Source organism: Prionailurus viverrinus, chromosome A1, assembly GCF_022837055.1.
Source record: "Prionailurus viverrinus isolate Anna chromosome A1, UM_Priviv_1.0, whole genome shotgun sequence".
Lineage (NCBI taxonomy): Eukaryota > Metazoa > Chordata > Mammalia > Carnivora > Felidae > Prionailurus > Prionailurus viverrinus.
The window spans coordinates 123020829-123038176 of NC_062561.1; the positions used below are offsets into that span (position 1 = coordinate 123020829).

Below are 17348 nucleotides of genomic sequence, written 5' to 3' on the forward strand. Positions count from 1 at the left end.
GAGGAGATGTTTTTTTATAAAAATTGGAACGATTAATTACTAGATTCCCATCCCCTGAGGTCAGGGACCATTTCTGTTTTATCCACCACTGCAGACCAGCAGCTAATACGCTACCTGGCATCAAGTGAGGACCTAAAAATATTTGTTAAATGAATAAATGAATAATAAATGAATGTAATATTTCTTATTTACTGGATCAGCTCCTCCCAGTGAATTGCTCTCCTGGGTCACTGAGAAGCTGGCAACCCAGGTTGCATTAAAAACATGGGGTATTTTTATAACTCTTTGACCCATTAGCAACATACTCCCCAGTATTTTTTTAGGGCTGTGGAGATATATAATTCAGTCAACAAGTATTTATTGAGCTACAGTATTTGAACACTGTTGGGGGAACTGAGGGCAGTGCATTGACCAAGACAAAGAAGTCCTTCTCAGAGAACTTTTGTTCTTGTAGGTTAAGCAACATGACAAATAAAGACAATGACTAGTGGTAATGAGTGCTATGAAAAGGGAGGGAAAAAAGAAAAAGAATGATGAAGGAGCACTATTTACATAGTTTAGTCCCTACCATCTCCCCTGAGGAGAGCACTGTCCTGGGCCTAGACTCAATCTGGTGAAGATTTTGTGAGGCCTTCCTCTTTGAAGTTACACTGAAAACTTCAAGGATTTCAGTGGTACCCAAAACATGAAGATTTGGGAAATTATTTTGCATTTGGTTGTTGAGAAATCAATTCATGCGTGCCAGAGGGGATAAAAGGATGGAAAGGATGATCAAGAAAGGAAAGTTCTTTTCTTTGCCAGGGGCAAAACAATGGAGGGATTAGAATAGCCAACATGCTTGGAACACTTACTATGGCCTGGTTAGCACTTAAAATTATCACCAAAAGATTCCCATGACGTAGGCACTATTCTTATCCCCCTTCTGGCAAGTGAAGCACAGAAAGACTAAGTAAGGTGGCAGAAGTCACTCAGCTAATATACGGGAAATCCAGTATTCCATAAAGGCAATCTGACTGCAGGCAGGACTCAATCATCAGATTATCCCCTTACGGATGTAAGTAAGCTGTCTCTAGGATCTAATTTTTTAGCTTCGAATATACACTGCTTCTTTGAAAAGTATAATGAATTATAGGGCTTAAATATCTGAAAGAATTTTTTTTTAACTAAGCTATAAAAACTACCCCCAAAACATACAATAGTTCACCAAGACCTTCCCATTCGTTGAGTATACCAAATTTATTCCAGTCTCCAGGACTTTGTGCTTGTAGGGCCTTCTGCCTAGAATGCTCTTTCCTGGGCTCTTCACATGGCTGGCTCTTTCTCATTAGTCATGACTCAGCTTCAGAAAGGGCTCCCTGTCCACCTTACACCTGGGAATCTGCCATTCCCCAGTCACTCGCTATGCTATTTATCCTATTTTTATTTTCTTCCCTCCCCTGATGACTATTTAAAAGGTCCTAGGCTGTTGTTTTTTTATGTTTTATTTATTTTTGAGAGAGCATAAGTGGGATAGGGGCAGAGAGAAGGGGACAGAGGATCTGGAGCAGGCTCTGTGCTGACAGCAGAGAGCCCGATGTGGGGCTTAAACTCACCAACTGTGAGATCATGACCTGAACCAAAGTTGGACGCTCAACTGACTGAGCCACCCAGGTGCCCCAAGGTCCTAGTTTTTGATGTCCACTTGTGGTTGTCTAGTTCCCCTCTTAGAAGGCAAGCACCCTGAGGTCAGGGTCAGTGGCTGCTTTGTGTCCTGAAATTTCTCTAGAGCCTGATCTCTGCCTGGAACCTCACAGAGGCTTTAAAACCATTTGAATGAATTCATGCTGTCCCAAGGGTCTGCAGACTCAGCTCCCAGAGGCCTTTACTTCTGCAGAGAACCCTGCTACTGGCAGCATCTGCCCACCATTCTGTGCAGAATCAGAGCACCAGATGGGAAAGAAGAGATCAGCACAGGAGGCCTGGTGAATACTTGCCAAGAAGCACCCAGAATGAGCTGTGAACGCTGGCTGGGAGGGCTGCCAAGGAGACCAGGGATGAAGCCTAAGTACCGGAAGACCAATTTGGAAGGTGTTTCTGCAGTTAGGTATATGCAAGGTCTTTATTTAAATTTTATCTGAATCTCCTTGTTTAGATCTAGTCTTACTTTGGTTGCCACCCTACTGTTGATCTACTGCTTATAATGATTTATTACCTGTCTGCCCACAGCAGAATATAAGGCCCATGGCAGCAAGGATCTAACTGTACTTTATACGAGTGGATACTGTCCAGAATTATTCCATGTAGTAGGCACCCAAGAAAGATTTAATACATGGACCAAGAAATGAGCCAACACTGTTGTGTCTGCAGACAAAGGTAGTGGAGAGAACAGAATGGAGCAAATGTTTACTGAGTCCCTGCTAAGCCCCAGGCACTGTTCCAGCTGCCTGGAACATACCTCTTATTTGTTTACCCTGTTCAGTTGCAAGCTTTGAGAGCCTAACTTTTAAGAAGATAAAATATACAGAGCAGAAGATACCTTTTTTCCTACCACATTATAAAATCAGGTCTTGCTGGGGAAGTGGTTCTTTAAATGAAGGTTGGGTATCCTCGGAAGCCTCCAACTTCAATCAATTTACTGAGGTCTATGCTACGACCTGACAGTGCTGTGTCCAATAAATAACTTTGTATGATGCCCGGAGCATATCTGAGGATCAATAGAGAATTATAACTAAAGCCTCCATCACTGCTTCAGCTACAGGATCATTCCATTTATCATCTCAGGTTGAATTTATCTGAATCAGAGCCAAAAATACAATTTCCAAACAGAAGAACATAAATGAGTGCAAATGAAGTGAATTTGGACAAGGTTGTCCCCAGCATGTACAGCAAGCTCAGCCCGGGTCGCTTAGATGGGAAAGAAAAAAATGCAAGTTGGCACAGTGGCATGTTTTAGATGTAGCAGGAATCATAAAAGAATCCATTCCAGCAACATATGACCACCCCGAATCCCCAGCCCTCAGCTCTAGATAGTCAAGGTCAGTCTATTGCTTAGTGCTGTTTAGAAGGCACAACATGGGGAAACACATATTATATACGCTGGTCTCAAATTACCTTCGGTTGGCTACCCAATGTGGTGAAGATGGTACTTATGAGAACATTCTTGAAGGCTTAATACCTGATCATCGTCTTTCCCGCTGATTCTGTGTGTAAGTAAGGCCAATTTCAAAGAAAAATGAGCTTCCTTTAAAACCTGTAAAATAATAGCACCATTACACATACCTCGCTCAGCCATTTAAAAGTACCTCAATGAAGCTGGTTTTCTCCTGCGGGCTTATCAGTACACATGCTCACAGTATAAGAGGGCATAGACTCTTTACAGTTTATCCTTGAGGGGTTTTTCCCTCCTTTTACATAGTCTGTAGTCAGGTCAGCACATTATTCTAAGATATTCACAGGACTGTTAGGAACAGTGAAACCACTTTCAAAAGGGTACAGAGGCCAAAACACCACAGTGAAGCCACAGGCTGGGTTTCAGTGCCAGCTCTTAAATACTAATTAGCTGTGTGCTTTTGGGTGGTTCACTTAATCTCTCTGCAAGATAGTGGGTGGGGCTCTGACCAGAACCTTGCAACTCTTCCAGCTCTGGCTCTCTGGTTTGATGCCAACTGCCAGGACCGATGGGGTACCCTCCCCTACTCACAGATTGCAGCAGTCATTCAGTAAACGGCTCTGTGCAGAGGCAAGAGAGGATATTAATGCTGTCCTTTTGCTTCTGAGGTTACTCTAAGACCCCTCCTTAAGCAAGTCCGCAGCCACTCAACCTCCGACGGAGAGATCAGGGTGATAAGGAACCGTTGCACTGAGCCCTGCCGCTTGCCTCCACCAGCATCACACCCTAAATGCTAAGTCTGGAGTTCTCACACCTTGGGCCAGACATGGAGGGAGGAAGGCAACCATGCAAAATTCAGGGGTGTTGCTTATGTATATTTCTTACTTTTCTCTTACCCTAGGACAGTGTTTCTCAATGAACTGCACTGGGGTTCCATCCTCAACAGGCACTGGAGGGCTTCTTGAAAGTGGAGGTCCTGGGGTTCACTCAGGATGTACTGATTCAAAATTTCAGGAGGAGCATGTGAGCCCCCCGAATCTGCATCTTAAACCAAGCACTGCAGATGATCTTTATGCGTATGCTAGCGCTTGGGAACTAGTGTCCTTCTAAAGAGGTAAAACTCTTGTGGGTCACTGAGCCTACCTGCTGCCTCTACTAACCACTATTATGCACCATTTATTCAACAACGATGTGCCACCAACTATTACATGGCAGGCATGATGCTGAGCAAAAGCTCAAAGCACCTGGTCTCCTGGAGGTTAAGGTCTACTGATGGGAAACTGATGATGAACACAGGCAAATAGATAACGGGTGAGGCAGTGACGCAATCTGTGAAGTAAAATAAAAGGGGAGTGCTAGGGCAGTGTAGATCAGGTAGGCAGGAAGTCCTATTTGAAGAGTGGTATTTGGTGGGGTTCCATCGTGTAATGGTTAGCACTCTGGACTCTGAAGAGTGGTAACTGTGCAAGACTTACACAAGTGAGGGTAAGAACAACATGGTTGGGAGAAGAACATTCTAGACAGAGGGAACAAGTATGAGGTCCTGGAGAGGGAATGTGCTTGGGATGTTTGAGAAACAGCAAGGAGGCCAGTGTAGCCGGTGTGGGCTGAATGAAGAGGGCGGTTATAGGAGATCATCAGGATGCAGACTTCCTAGGCCTTGGAGGCCACAAAAAGACTGTAGATTTTACTGCATAAAACGGGAAGAGGGACATGACATGATCTGAAAGGTCACTATCTTGTAGCTTGTTTAGTTTATTTCTAGGCTGCCAAATAATCTCAAGTCTGGATTGGGGGGAATGAAGCAATGGTTCATTGTCATTTATATTATAGTTTTATTTTCATTCCAGTCTATTGTCCTATGCTTATGCTGTGACTTCTGGCTGACTTCCTGAGGGCATCATAAGTAGGTGCTTCAACTGAGAATTGGGGCAAAGAGTAAGGAAGCTTTGCCAGGGGAGGCTGGCCCAGAAGGTCTTCATTCATTTACTCACACATTTATTTCTTCTATCAGCCTTTAATGAGAAGGCAATATGTGTAAGGCACTTTGCAGCTGCTTGACGTGCATTATTTTAGGTATTCCCACAGCAGCCCTGAGGTACGGTTCACGATAGACATCTCATGAATGAAGAAGTGGAGGCTTGGTCAGAAGCAGGTGGCCATGGGCAGTGTTGGAACTTGGACTCAAAGGCAAGACACTAACAGCAAAGCTTGTGTTTTCCCCTCCATCGTGGGTGGAAGAACAAAGCTCTGGGGCCAGCCTACCTGGGTTCAGGTCCTACCTCTGCTGCTTGCTGACCATGTGACTTTGGGCAGGTGACTTATGTTTCTGGGCCTCAGTGTCTGTCTCTGTAAAATGGGGATAATACAAGTTTCCTCTTCATCAGAATGTTGTTAGAACTAAATGAGCTACTACCTTAAAACACTTAGAACAGGATGTGGCACCTAAAGTCTCCTTTTGGCCACGACTCTAGATAAAGTCACAGGAGGCTACTTGAAGGAACTTGGAATCTGAAGCCTGCACAGGGTGTGAAAATCATTGTCCTAATGCAGAAAAGTCATGAGGAAAAGGCCTCAGATTTATGATTTGAGAAGAAATAGATTTCAATTATTCTAAGAAACAGACTCCAGCTCAACTAACAGATCTAGAGATAGCCGGAAGTGTCCTGAAGTAGAAGGGCCAGCTTTGGCAGGGAGTGAGTTCTCCAATGCTCTCTTGTCAGGAATACTGGGCTTCAGAGACCCTGGAAAGGGCTGGGCTACTGGTTTCAGGGACCTGCTCCCAAACCAAAATTCTGATTCTATCTAATGGGATGGATATGGGTGGCCGGAGGGCCGGGTCTGACTTTGTTTTCCTTATTCAGTGTCTCTTTTCTTTTTTTTTTTTTTCCTTTTTTTCTTTTTTTTTTTTTCTTTTTTTTTAACTAGACTGTGTTGGCTTTAGGCAGGGCTCAAACACACAGTTTCATGATAGCCAATTATCATGCCTTTTTTGGTTAATATGCTACTTCTGGGCTCCTGAAGGATTTTACACTTGGGGCTTCTAACCACATGCTTAGATATTCTATCATCTTGGTTGAAAAAAATGAATTAATAATTAAGGTAGAACATGGCTTTCTAGCCTTTGCTCATGAGACTGACTTTTGGTCAACTCTCCCCTGAGAGGGTCACCTTTCTGTTTATATGTGAGTGTACACAGCTGAGAATATGTACCATTCTATCTAGAGGCTTTGATGGAGCAGCTATTTTGTGCTGAATAAACATGATATGAAAACATCTTTAATGGCTTTGTCCTAACACAGCCTTTCTTTTCCTTCTAAATATCATGATTTCCAAGTGCTGTATCTGGAAAAGCACACTACTCTATTTTTCAATGCCTTGAAGGTTTACTGCCTCTTCAAAACAGAGCATTGTGTGTTCCTGCTATTGCTCATGGAGAAGAAGAAGTTTTGTCTGGATGTCAAGAAAATGAACAGATTTCTGCACTTTATTCTGATTGAGGACTTTGGGGCATACAGAGTGCCATCTACACGTCTAGCAAAATGCAATGATAGAGACTGCCTTCAGCAGCCCACTCCTTAAAACGTATCCACCCATCTCGTAGCCCTTCTAGTCTCACAGCAGTCAGGAGAATATCCTCATGTTGCAAGTTTGGGCTGAAATTTTCCCCAAAATTTGTACCCTTCAGTAATTTCCAGTTGCTCTTTGGGTTAAGTCTGTAACTGACACCACAGAGGCGTGCAGGACCTACCACTTGACAGCTTCATTCTCTACTGTTCTCTTGCTGGGTCTCTCTCCAGTCTCATCAGCCATCCTTCAGAACCTCACATTCACCATAACCCTCTGGTAACAGGGCCTCGCAAACATGCTCTCCTTTGCCTGGAAGATTCCCTCTCATTCTGCCTGGGCAAGTCGTACTTATCCTTCAGATCTCAGCTCAAGGGACACTTCTCCAGGGATGATGTCCTCCTCTTCCTGGGCCTTATGCAACACTATTAGACCTTGTCTTCATATGCCCTCACCACTAGAGCATTTGTCACTGTTTATAGTAACTTGATTAATTAGTCTTGCATCTAGGCGGGAACCAAATGTACGTTCACCACCGGTGAACCCATTGTCTAGCCAATATCTGACATGGAATAGAGATGTTCTTTAGGCATTTGTTTGTAATTTTTGAATAAATAATTTCTCTTGCAAAGAGGTTCACTGACTCCTCAGTTTGCTCCTAAAATTTCCAGGTAAGTGACATTCCCATGTATCAACAATAGGATCCAGAGCAGCCTTTCATGCATATCTTTGAAATCGCCCATTTATTTGCCTCCTGTTTGCTTTTCCTGCTAACTGTGCTTTTGCAGATACTTGGGAAGATAAAGGCTTTGGCCATCTCGGCCCATCTTTTCTCCCAGCTCCATCTGCCAGGGAAGAAACAGTGACTCAGAAAACTAATGGGCCAGTCTAACGATGGTGATGATTTCACTGCTGGTGATTTTTCTATTAGATTTATAAAATTGAGTCAAAATGAAGGAATTGCCTTGGGGCGCAAGTACCAAAAGCAAACAATGAATTCAGAAACACAAATCAGAACGGCACTAACCAGTGTATGTTAAAAGCAAGCAGCAAAAGTGATAAAGGTTGAAAGAATTAAAAAATGCGAGACCGAACTTTTTTTTTTTTTTTTTTTTTTGATGGGAACATGATGGTCTACGAGAAACCCAGGATGTGCCATCAGACTAGCACAGTGTTACCTGGACAAAAATACTGTCACAGTAAGTACAGGGGCCATCTATTAAGTGACTATTAGGTATATTTCACTCAACGTCTTTTATCCTTACAATAAACCCAAAAAGGAAACATGATTACTTACATTTTACTATTGACAAAACACTCAGAGGATAAATATCTTTAATCATATTTGGAACTCTAGTGTAACCGATTCCAAAGCCAAAGTCTTTTCCAACTAGACAGTTCACCTTACAAGTCCTCTCCCAGGTCTTCACCTGTAAAATGTGACTACTGCCATGCACCATCCTTGTGATAATTATCTCCATGTGATAATAATGCATGGAGAGTGCCTCGCTCCCAGTTGGCTTTTATCAAACATTATTTTCTATCTTCCACATTTTTTGTATGATTATTTTGTTTTTGAAGGAGAGAGAGAGAGAGAGAGAGAGAGAGAGAGAGGGATCATGAGAGGGGGAGGGGCAAAGAGGGAGACACAGAATCCACAGCAGGCTCCAGGCTCTGAGCTGTCAGCACAGAGTCCAACACGGGGCTTGAACTCACCAGAGGATCATGCCCTGAGCCGAAGTCGGATGCTTAACCAACTGAGCCACCCAGGTGCCCCTACCCTCCACATTTCTTATCAGCTGCTAAATTCTTTATGGATTTTATTAGGAACTCCTAAAACTAAGTTACCACTCCCTGCTTCTGGTTTAATGTGGGAACCTCAAGAGGGGGACATGCTTCACAAAGCTCTATCACTTAATCTCACACCAACACTGCCAGGTTTTATTATATTCCCACTTGACTCCGAGGCACAGCAGGATTAGACAATTCATCAAGGGACATCAATGTCACAAAAGGACCAGAATGTAGGCGTCTCTGGGCCACTGGCCTAGGATTCTTTCCATCGCCACATTTCATCGAAGTACTCAGGACAAGGGTGTTTTCTGAGACCTCCACTAATATGGATCATATTTATAATAACAACAGCTCTTATTGAGTTCTTAATATGCACTGTGTACCACACTATATACTTTGCATGAATTATCATGTTTACTCACCAAAGCAACTGTTCAATGATATGTGCATAATTTTTATTCCCCTTCATGTAGATGACAGAAGTAAAGGGCAAGAAACTGAATGACTGTCTCTATATTAGGTAGATGTTCTAGCTGGTCCCTGAAAATAAAATCTTGAAGCAAATTCATAGCTACCATGAAGCAGACAAATGCTCAGTAGAGATCCATTGAAAGCATAAGCAAATAACACTGACCTTGAATCTTTCTAGGACAGCCACCTATCTGCCAGACATCGGACATCCTGACCAAAAGCAACCTCTTCTCAACTGCAGATCTTACTCTATCATTTCAAAGGGATCTACAATGGATCAATCTCTTTCTCCCAGAGCTCTTCCCTTTGACTATATTCCTTAACCCTGAGCATCGTTTATCACAGACTCAGGTACTCAGCTCTGACTATTCAAGATTCACCTGGGGAGCTCTGAAAACTAGGATTCCCAGGGCTGCCTTCCAGGAAGTCTGATTCAATAGGTAGACATGGTGGAGACATCCCTGTTCATTTGCCACAGCTGATCCTCAGGCACAGTCAGGGTTAAAATCTACTGTTAGAGTTATGCGTGTATGCCTTTCTCTCCCCTGCCATACTGCGATTTCTTCAAATAAGGATGAGTCCTTTACATCTTTTAAGTTCCCATGTGCTGAGAACAATGCTTAAAATATGGTATTTATGCTTCGTATTACAAAATGCAGTATATTATGAGGCAGATAAGACCCTGGGCTCTAGAGTCAAACTGTCTGGGTGCAAACTCTGATCTACCACATAATGGCCATGTGGCTTCAGGTAAGTTACTATAACATTCTGTGCCTTGCTACCTCATCTGTAAAATGAGGACAGTTAACAGTACTTACGTCATGATCTTCTGAGATTTATGTGAGGCAGTGACTATCCAGTATTTAGCACAGGGTCTGGCAGATAACAAGGCTACTGCCAATGCTAGCTGTGTCGGTAGGCAAAAACAACTCAATCGGCATGAACCATTCATGCCTTTATGTGACTGTGTAAAGTCTCACTCACAGACTATTGATAGGCATTATGCTAGATGTTTTACAAAATTACAATTTTTTTTCTCCTTCATAACAGTACTCTGATATGTTATTGTTGGAGAAAGAAATATACCAGTCAAGTAACTGAATGTCACCCAGCAAGTAATTATGAGTGTCAGATTAGAACTCAGGTTTAGCTGGTTTCAGAGGCCATTCTTCCTACTTTATTACTAAGAGTTCACATAAGCATCCATTCACGCACCCATTCATTCAATCAACATGTATCTATTACATGCCTGCAAGGTGCTGGGAGCTGTCCTATGTGCTGGAGATACAGAAGTGAGCCTCTGCTCTCATGCAGCTTACAGTCTACAGAGCACAAAGGAGAGCAAGAAATAAGCAAATGGGTGTATAACACAGCCAGTAAAGCTAAGTGCTGTGGATAAAGATAAAGCAGGGCAAAGGTAACTGGGGAGTGGGGGTGTGGGTATAGATGTGAGTGTGAGAGAGAGAAAGAGACAGAGAGGTGGGGGAGAGGAAGAGAGAAAGAGAGACATGGAGGGAGAGAGGGAGAGGGAGAGGGAGGGAGAGGGAGGGAGAGGGAGGGAGAGGGAGAGGGAGAGGGAGAGGAAAGAGGGAGAGAGAAAGAGAGACAGATTTTAGACAGGAAGGCCAGGAAAGGCCTCTCTGGTGAAGAAGCATTTGAGAAATGGATGTGATGAGACATGAATGGATTCTGGATATTTTTAGGAGGTTGGGCCCAGAGGAGTCACTGTAGAATGAGAAGAAGGATATGAAACAATGATAGAAATGAAGGATGACTCCAAGGTTTGTGGCTGAAGTAACCAGGAGACTGGAGTCCTTGTTCATTGAGCTGGAGAAGAAGCTGGACACGTGGGTTTTTCTCAAAGGGAACGAAGAGCTGGGCTTTGAGACCTGTAGAGCATCCCAGAGAAAGTGCTGGGTAAGTAGTTGGATGTGCAGGTCTGCATTTGGGGTGAGAGGTTGGAGCGGGGATGCAGGTTGGAGGGATGAGGTCTAACACCCTGGGCTAGCTGAGGCCACCTAGGAACAAGCACACATAAGGAGAGGCCTGCGCCCTTGGCTCACGTGTTTACGGTTTAGGAGGATCAGAAGGACTAGCCATGGCGGGAGAAGGAAACAGACAGAAAGTGTGGACCGTGAGGCCAAAGAAGCAGTGACCGTGTGTGCCAATGCAGCTTGAGAGGTGGGGCAGAGGACCCTGGTCAGTGAGGGGGCCACAGGACTCTCACAAGAGCAACTTGGCCACTGTGTATGGATGACTGTTTCAAGGCAATTTTCTGCGAAGAGGAGTAGGACACGGCAGTAGCTGGAGGCGGACACAGGATCACAAGAGGAGTATTTAAAGTCAGGTGACTGACAGCATGCTGGCGATCGCACACCAATGATCCCGTTTAGAGGAAAGACTTAAAGACTTGGTGATTACACACAGAGAGGGGCCAAGGGCAGCAGTGAAGGGCTTGGGTTGGGGTCAGGGATGGGATCCAGCTCCCAAGGAGAGGGCTGGCCTTGGATGAAAGCAGGGACATGTATTATATATAAAAAACGTAAAAAACAAACAAAAAAAAATCACCTTTTTTTAGTCTAAATCAACATCAGATTTTGTCTCACTTAAGCCTTACAATATCCTGGTCAGGTGGCATAATATTATTTCCATGTTACAGAGAATCATGATGCACATTTGGGAAAGGCTTTAAATGTAGGTGAGAAGATGAACAGTCAGGGAAAGGTGTGGGTGGGAAGTGCCTTTGATGTAGGCCTGAAGAGTGGGTTGGTTCTACATATGTGGAAGGGGCTAAGAAGAGATTTCCAAAAATAAGAAAAATAAGAATTCCATAAATGCGTAAAAAGGCACAGAACAGAGGAATGGATCCTTTCTTAGCATGTACTCTGCAACCAGACCGCACGGGTTCTCATCCTCACCCTTGCACTTAACAGCTGTGTCACCTTAGACAGGTTACCTGAATGCTCTGTGTCTTAGTCTCCTTATTTCTAAAATGAGGATAATAACAGTACTTACCTCATAGGATTGTGGTGAGGAAGACATACACCTGTTCCTACATCCACGTGCATGTACGTGTCAGAATTCTACCCAGTAATAAGCACTGTATGTTTTTTGTTATTATTTTATGATTATTTACAACATGATAAACAGGAAAATGTGTACTTCCCCCCCTCTGTATGTGCATGTAGACTTCCAGCAAGCCTGTTTTTGGGTGTCACTGGAAGGTATTCTGCTTCCTGTTTCCTCCTTATGAAGGAGAACTATGGCTGCATAGACAGATTTGTCACTCTCCCATTCAGTTTTTTATTTAAGAAGAGCTTCTTGATCACCTACTCAGAGTCAAGCTCCGTGCTAACCAGGATGCAAAGACTAAAGCCAAACAGGACAGAATCCCTGTCCCCAAGCTGCTCCCGGCCACCAGGAGACAGGCACGTAAATAGACTGTTTCAACGTAATCTGCAGGCTGTGTTCAGAAGGAAATGCGTAATGCATGAGTGAAGAGCACCGAGTTCTGATTCAGACAGCTTGGACTTGAGTCTTAGCTCTGACTTTACTAACTGTGGCTCTGGACACAGCAGGCATGTGTCCATTTCCTCACCTATAGCATAGAGATAAGAGCATTTGGTACAAGAATGTGAGAGCAGTAAATGAGATCATACAGGCATAGCCCTGAGCACATAGCCACTGATTCTTGCGGTGCTACTCTCCTTCTCCTCATCTCTTCTGTCCACAACTCTTGTGCTTCTTGTGACTCATAATAACAAGTCAATCTTTAGAGTTGTTAAGGAAGTCGTCCTGGGAAGCCCTGACTTGAGCTACCTTTTAAGAGATGAGCAAGGACTTGCAGCATGAAAACGTGACAGAGACAACTCAGGGAAAGGAAGTGGCACGAGGCAAGGCACATGACCCTTGTCCCTTCAGGAAAAGGAAGTGCCTTTACTCATGTGTTCACCGGCCCAGAAAAGGCCCTCCCAAGTTGGGTGCCACATTAGGTCCATTGGAAAATATCAGGCAAGATTCCTCATACTTCACTGGCTTTCTTATTCCTGTGGGTCTCCCCTTCCTCTCTGTCCTGTCCGGAACGGTTTCATTCTGCTTGTGATTCAGATTCTGTTCCTCTAATCCTAGAATCATTTGGCTGGATGAATCCTTCCTCACTGTGGGGGGAGGGAGTTATGTGCCCTTTTAATGAGGTCCACAGAGAAGAGAAGACAATTCACTTGTCCTCTCCAAACCCTGTTCGTGCATCAGCATTATTTAGTTGACCTTTTTCCCATTCTTATCCTCTGATTTCAAGTTAAAGTAGAGCATGATCATAAAACCAATGCCCGCAAGAATGTCCACAAAAAGCTCCCCAACCAGCAATGGTTAAAACAGCTTGCATTCCTGTAGCCATTAATGCTTTGGAGAATGTGTTTCACCTGTGTTTTAAAAACGTGATTCTATAATAGCCTTGGTATTTGGCATATTTTCATTCAATAAAATTTTGTTGAGTGCCCACTAAGTACTTGGTATTGTTCTAGTGCTGGGGGTACAGCCGAGAGCAAAACTACATGTGGGTCCTGCTCCCATGACACCCTCAGTCTATCCAGGAGACAGATATTCCCAAAGCAGTTATGCAGGCCATTCAGGATGACAAACTATGACAGGTGTTTTGAAACACCCCGGTTCTCTAGGAGCTAGGACTAGGAGGACCTCAGGGCAGGGATGGCTTCTCCACTTGAGCTGAGAGGCCAAGGCCAGGATTAATAAGGAAAGGGACTGAGGGGAGAAAGAGACGTCTGTAGCCAGAGCAAGATTCCTGAAGAACCAAGAAAGGCCTGTGTGGCTGGAGACGAGGCAAGATGGAATGTACTTCAGGTCAGGCAGGGAAGTCAGGCAGGGGTCAGAACACACAGGGCCTGCTGGGCCATAGGAAACCACTGAGAGGTTTTTAAGGCAAGCATGTTGTTTGAGGGGGGTTAAGGAAGGGACTATGATCGTATTTTTTAAAAAGTATTTTGACTGTAACAGGAAGAACAACATCTTGACCTGATGGATGAAGGAACAGGCTAGAGGGTTGAAAGTGAGAGAAGGAAAGAAAAAGGACTATTATTTGTGGACCACATATGTGTGAATGTGTTACTACATCATGTGCTAAGATGGTGTCTGGGACACAGTAGGTGCAATACAGATGAAGGCCAATAACAAGAATAATAATAACTATTATTATCGCTACTACTATGATTATCACCCTGTGCACGGCATTCTGAATGTATTTCTTTGCAGCCATCCTATAACGTGTGATTATCCATGTTTTACAAATGAGGAAACAGGCTCAGAGAGGTTAAATGACTACCCAACATCACCCAGTTGGCAAGGGGCAGAGCTAAAATTCAAAGCCCATGATCTTTCTGTGTTGAGAAAACAATGTCAAGACAAATTGGAAGGAACACCTGTCTTTTAAGTAGGGTGGCTCCACCCTCCAAGAAACCCAGCGATTATTGAAGCTTTTAAAGTTGTTCTCGAATTACTCTTAAGGGAATTGTTTGGGTATTTGTATTTATTTGATTTTCACAAGGATATACACCAATTATTCATTCTCTGTCTCTTCAATTAAATAAAATAGGAAGTTTGCAGCCATAACTTTTCTAGAAGAAACTACGGAGTGACATAATTGCTAACAATATAAAAACACAGACTCGTTCTCACATATTTTTCTCCTTGGACAAACTCTAAGTGTAACTAGTTCCAAGCGACACTGTTTTGTGTTTGAGGAAACTGTTCACTACCTAAGGGAGACACTGTAATAAAAAAAGAAAACTTGACTGTCTGATAAAGTGCATGTGACTTCAAAACGGACAGCACCTACCATGTACCAAGCCTCCTAAAGGCCTTGAATGATCACATTTAATTCTCAGTATCCTGGGAATAAGTCCTTTTATTTCCACTTAATAGGTAAAATTGAGCACAGAGCAATTAAGCGAATTGGCCCTGCTTGCTTGGTGTTTAACTCATGCCTTCCCCACCCAGCTCCAGGACCTCACTCACCACCTTAATGTCTGCTACAAGCTATCCTCCCTAACCATTGTCTATTAGCTTTACAACAGATTGAAAGACAAGTCTCCTTACTCCCCACCCCCTAAATCTGGTGGTAGTTAGTAAGTTAGAGATTGTTTTGATAGGAATAAAATGTGATTCCCATTTGATGGAATAAAACGGTTAGACTTAGTTAAAAAACAGTTCAAGAAAGTTCTTGGTGGTGGTGGTTTGTCTGTATGAGGTAGGATCTTAGTTTAAGACACAGAACAGCAACTGAAGAGACCAAGTGTTTGGGTTCCTGAATCTAAGCTAGGAGGAGAGGATGGGGGACCAATCAGAAATAGAACAGTCATCTAGGCAGCTTCCTGTGTGAGTTTGGGTCTTTCGTACATGGAAAATGTCCCTGAAGATTTCTATCTATGCCACCCACCTCAGAGACTTACTAAGATCCTCTATGTGAGGGGCAAGATTTCTCAATGGGTCATCTCCTTTAGCCACCAATAACATTTTTAAGGGAATTATCTAATTGAAAAAAACATCCAGAAGATAGCAAGGTCTGTGAAAAATACCATCCTTGGACTCAATTCAAGGGTGATCTCGAACTCCTACTTGCTTTTCCTGGGGGTATTGACTGAAAATCACTTTGCAGTATAATAAATACTTTTCTTGTTTTATATACACCACCCCCAATCCCAGGTTCCTACTCCGAGGACGAGAAACAAGGGTGGGTTTTCCGAACAGGCTGGTCATCAGCTCCTTTCTGTAGAGTGTGGCTGGACGGAGCTGTGGTGGGAGTCCCTCCCCACCCCCAGCCCTCTTCAATCAGTACTGCTTGTAGGACAACCCTCAGCCTGAAAAGCAGCCAGCCAGCTGCTTTGCTTGAAACTGCTCTTTTTCGAGGATGTAGCAGATCAAAAGAAACAGACAAATCACACATAGAATATGCACAGCCAGCTACTGGCTCCAGAAATGTTGATACCTGCAGTGCTTTGATGAAGGTGAATTGCCAGCACGTTGACAAGGCACACACACGTGCACACAGAAAGTACATACAAACACAGACGCATAGCACTCGAGGTCAGAAGGTAGCAGAGGAGGTCCCCAAAGGACCAGGAACTGGGACTGTTTGTACAAGGCTCAGCTCACCCTCACCAGAAGGCATCAACTCAGGACCCCCCACAAACCACATTTCCAGAAGCGCTGAAAGTCAGCTGTGTCTTCCGGCTCTGCAACCCAAGTCCAGACTCCGGGCAAACCAATCCAACAACAGACACTCTACAGTCATGTGTAAGCTAATTCTATTTTGCTAATTGCTTTCTTGGGCATGCACCAAGTTATTAAACAGACAATGACAAAACAGAGAGCTTGGATAAATGTATGTGGCAGCACTTACTGAAAATCTTCTTCCTTAACAGGAGTTCTCATTACTTGTTTGCTTGTGAAGGAGAATAAGGGAAACTGGCAAAATATTTCTGATTTTTTTTTTGACTCAGCTGTATCAGCTTTGAGATCACCTTTGCAACATTATCCTGCTCTTCAGAAAATACTTCCCTTTCCTTAGAGAAGACAGACTGATTTTAGAAGCAGATCTAAGTCTGTTAGACACAAGCTTTTGCCAGGAACGGCAGTCAGCTAGTAGCTACCAAAAGCAGGATCCGGCAGAGCCTGTGGGAAGTCATACACCAGCCCACTTTTTCCCACCCACCCAGACAGTCTCCCTCTCTGGTCTGTACCTTCCGTGTGGCAGCTGGAAGAGAGGATGGTATTCGGAGGTCTGAAGATGTAAGGCAGGTAACGAGAGAAGCATTTCATCTTCCAAAAAAAATAAAAAATAAAAATCTAAATAAAAAAACAGTCTCCTGAATCCATAAGGATTCTCTCGGCCTTTCAAGCTGGCTACATCCCCAATATGTTTATGTAGGTTCTCTCCTGGATGTGCAGAGCTGGGAAGCCCGAGGAATAACTGGAGATGGGTCCCATTTTGCCATCAGCACCAGGAAGCACTGCCTTACATTTCTGCGTGCAGCTCAAACTCAGAAGCCCCCAAGCAAGCCGGGATATAGCCTCTTCATTGGCTGCAGCTTCTCCGAGCAGGATTTGCTGAGTAAGTCAGTCCTGCCTGTAAACACACGCTGAAATGCCCTGCCTGAAACCTCTACCTTTTCCCGTGTGGTCAGTTTCTCCTCTAGCAATAGAAATCCAGCAGGATAGGGGAGCACTGAGGATAAGTGACCATCTCTTATTTAGCTGGAAGATCAGATGAAACAAAGACTGCACAGTGTTCTGCCCTGGAGAGAGATGGCTGTTAAAAGAGCCACCCGTAATGCCATGGGTCTCAGGAATATTAAAGTACAGTGCAATGAAATGGGTCTCTGTCCTTGCTTCATCTAGATTTAGTTCTATGTTT

At 43.8% G+C, this 17348-nt stretch overlaps 1 protein-coding gene across 1 annotated transcript in view; it reads right to left on the reverse strand.

The window, feature by feature from the left end:
• PPP2R2B (protein phosphatase 2 regulatory subunit Bbeta) overlaps positions 1–16748 on the reverse strand; it is a 425245-nt gene extending 408497 nt beyond the window's left edge. The window contains exon 1 of the mRNA XM_047868760.1: positions 16675–16748. Coding sequence (XP_047724716.1) covers positions 16675–16748 — 74 coding nt within the window. The remainder of the gene's footprint in view (positions 1–16674) is intronic.
• Between the last annotated feature and the right edge of the window lie 600 nt (positions 16749–17348).